Raw genomic sequence first — 2164 nt, 5'->3', positions numbered from 1 at the left:
GGAGCTCTTTAGCTGAAATCGAGTGCCTGCAGTCGGTGTCCTGACAGAGATATCCCGCACCAGTGCATGGCAGCAGCTCATCAGACTGGAAAAATAGTCCTGAAAGCGAGCTGTGAGCCTCTACTCTGAATTATCTGGTGGATTAATTATGAATTAATTATCTGATGAACGTGACATGCTCTTGCTCTCTGTAAATAAAGCAAAGCCACTTCCTCGTCCGACATTAAACAGAGCCCGACAGAGGAGGGAGGGGCGGGGAGGCTGTTCCCGTGCAGCGCTTCAAGAGCTGACCTGCGTCTGACCTCAAAGTGCACAAGCTTCAAACTTCAGCGTTGGCTGCGATTTTGAAGCTGAAATCGCGTTCGGTGTGAACGCAGCATAAGGGTCTAGATGTGGATTGTAAACCCACTTCTGGAGACTCTCTGTCTGGCAAATGGTGGGTCCTTTGTGATAAACTGCCATTTTGAACACTTAAAAGGGATCTCACAACAGGGCTTAATCAATGGAAGGTTGCAGTTCCTGTTTATTTTAGCATTTGTAGACAGTGGAGGCAAAGGGGCGATTGTTCTCTGTAGATATGGGAGGATGAGGAAGTACTGATTCAAAGTTCTGGTGTGGAACTGTTTCCTTATGCTCCTGCTACACCTGCGTCCACCATCATCACTGCCAGGTAAAGGACAGATGAGTTACAGGATAGGGGCACTTCAGGGGCCAATCAGATTTCAGATGGGGCCAATGCCCCTGTGGCCCTGCCCCTAGAACCGCCCCTGTGCTGCAAGTTTTTTTTTCCATCTAAATTCTTCTCAGTCAATAGTTGCTTCACTTCCTCAACAATAATATCCGCTCTTCCATCGACAATTTCAGAGTTCCTGAACAGTTTTGYGTTGATCTTGTTGTCATCTATGTACAGTATCTTACATGGGTAATTATTCACTTAGTGAAAACAAACAGCCATCCTTATGTTGATCTTAGTGGCTGGTTCGCCATCTGGTTGGTTAACTATATTTTAATCTAACAGTGTATTTAGTAACTACAGAAGATTTTATACTGTATAACAAAAAAATCATTTTTTATTGTTTTTTCCACTTTGTGTTTTAACAAAAACTATGTGAGATCTCAAACCCTCTGACTTGTCCTGTTTCAGTTATCATTCTGATGAATCCATAATATTGTTTAATTTATGTTTTGATTTTGTTATCATTTCCTTTTCCTTTAGACAGAAGAGGTTGAGGCTTTGTCTTCCATCTATGGGGATGAATGGTGTGTGATAGATGAAGCGTCCAGAGTATTTTGCATCCAAATATCCAACAACACTGAGAAGCCAAAACTGACAGCATGTTTGCAGGTGCAGGAAAAAAAAAACAATCTCAGTGCTCCTCCTGTTTGTTGTGAAGCACTTTATAATTCTTTTCTCCATTGATCAGATAATTCTCCCACCTGATTATCCAAGCACAGCTCCACCCATCTATCAGATCAAGTAAGTTTATTTGCCTTTCAGATTTACTATGGGAGGGGAGCTCTGATTTGAAAGAGCAGCATCCCACTCTTCATCCCACTCAATAACCTGTGTTTGTTCTTGGCTTTTGTAGTGCAGCGTGGCTGCGAGGCTCAGAGAGGGCACAACTGGCAAACAGCCTAGAAGACATCTATGTGTGAGTGCTTTTCATCATTTCTGACTCCACAGAGACGCTGTGAAGAGATATTAGCTGCAACAAAAGCTTTCATTATTCGTTCCACACATAAAGTATCTAAAAACAAATACTGTACTTTGTTACTGTACTTAAGTAGAAATTTTGGTTATCTGTACTTTACTTGAGTAATTATTTTTCAGCGTACTTTTTACTTTTACTCATTACATTTTTACACAATTATCTGTACTTTCTACTCACTACATTTTTTAAAAAGGTAAGAAGTAGAAAGTTTTTACTCTGATTTTATTCTGAGTTATTACTTAAAAATATTAACCTGATAAACTGTGTCTCCTGGATAGAGTGAATTTAATTGTGTTTGGATGAGAAGTATAAATATATACCATTCTGACACACTATTAGCTTGTACACAACMCATCACAGCTGCACGCTGTTAGAAAATATAGTTTTTGGAGAAGTCGCCTCCCAATAAATGTCATTTTGGAAAATCTAACTGCTCACTTTTACTCAGTACT

General features: G+C 40.2%; 1 protein-coding gene across 1 annotated transcript in view; it reads left to right on the top strand.

Moving 5' to 3' along the window:
* Positions 1-1216: 1216 nt before the first annotated feature.
* Positions 1217-2164, top strand: part of LOC106511039 (protein IMPACT) — a gene marked incomplete at both ends in the record, with an annotated part of 11765 nt that continues 10817 nt past the window's right edge. Inside the window, 3 exon segments of the mRNA XM_013999780.1 lie at positions 1217-1345; positions 1425-1477; positions 1590-1652. Coding sequence (XP_013855234.1) covers positions 1217-1345; positions 1425-1477; positions 1590-1652 — 245 coding nt within the window.

The sequence above is a fragment of the Austrofundulus limnaeus genome, unplaced genomic scaffold, assembly GCF_001266775.1.
Source record: "Austrofundulus limnaeus strain Quisiro unplaced genomic scaffold, Austrofundulus_limnaeus-1.0 Scaffold2466, whole genome shotgun sequence".
In the NCBI taxonomy this organism is placed as follows: domain Eukaryota; kingdom Metazoa; phylum Chordata; class Actinopteri; order Cyprinodontiformes; family Rivulidae; genus Austrofundulus; species Austrofundulus limnaeus.
The sequence above is the reverse complement of the archived record's forward strand: the minus strand, read 5'-3'. Positions and strand labels throughout refer to the sequence as shown.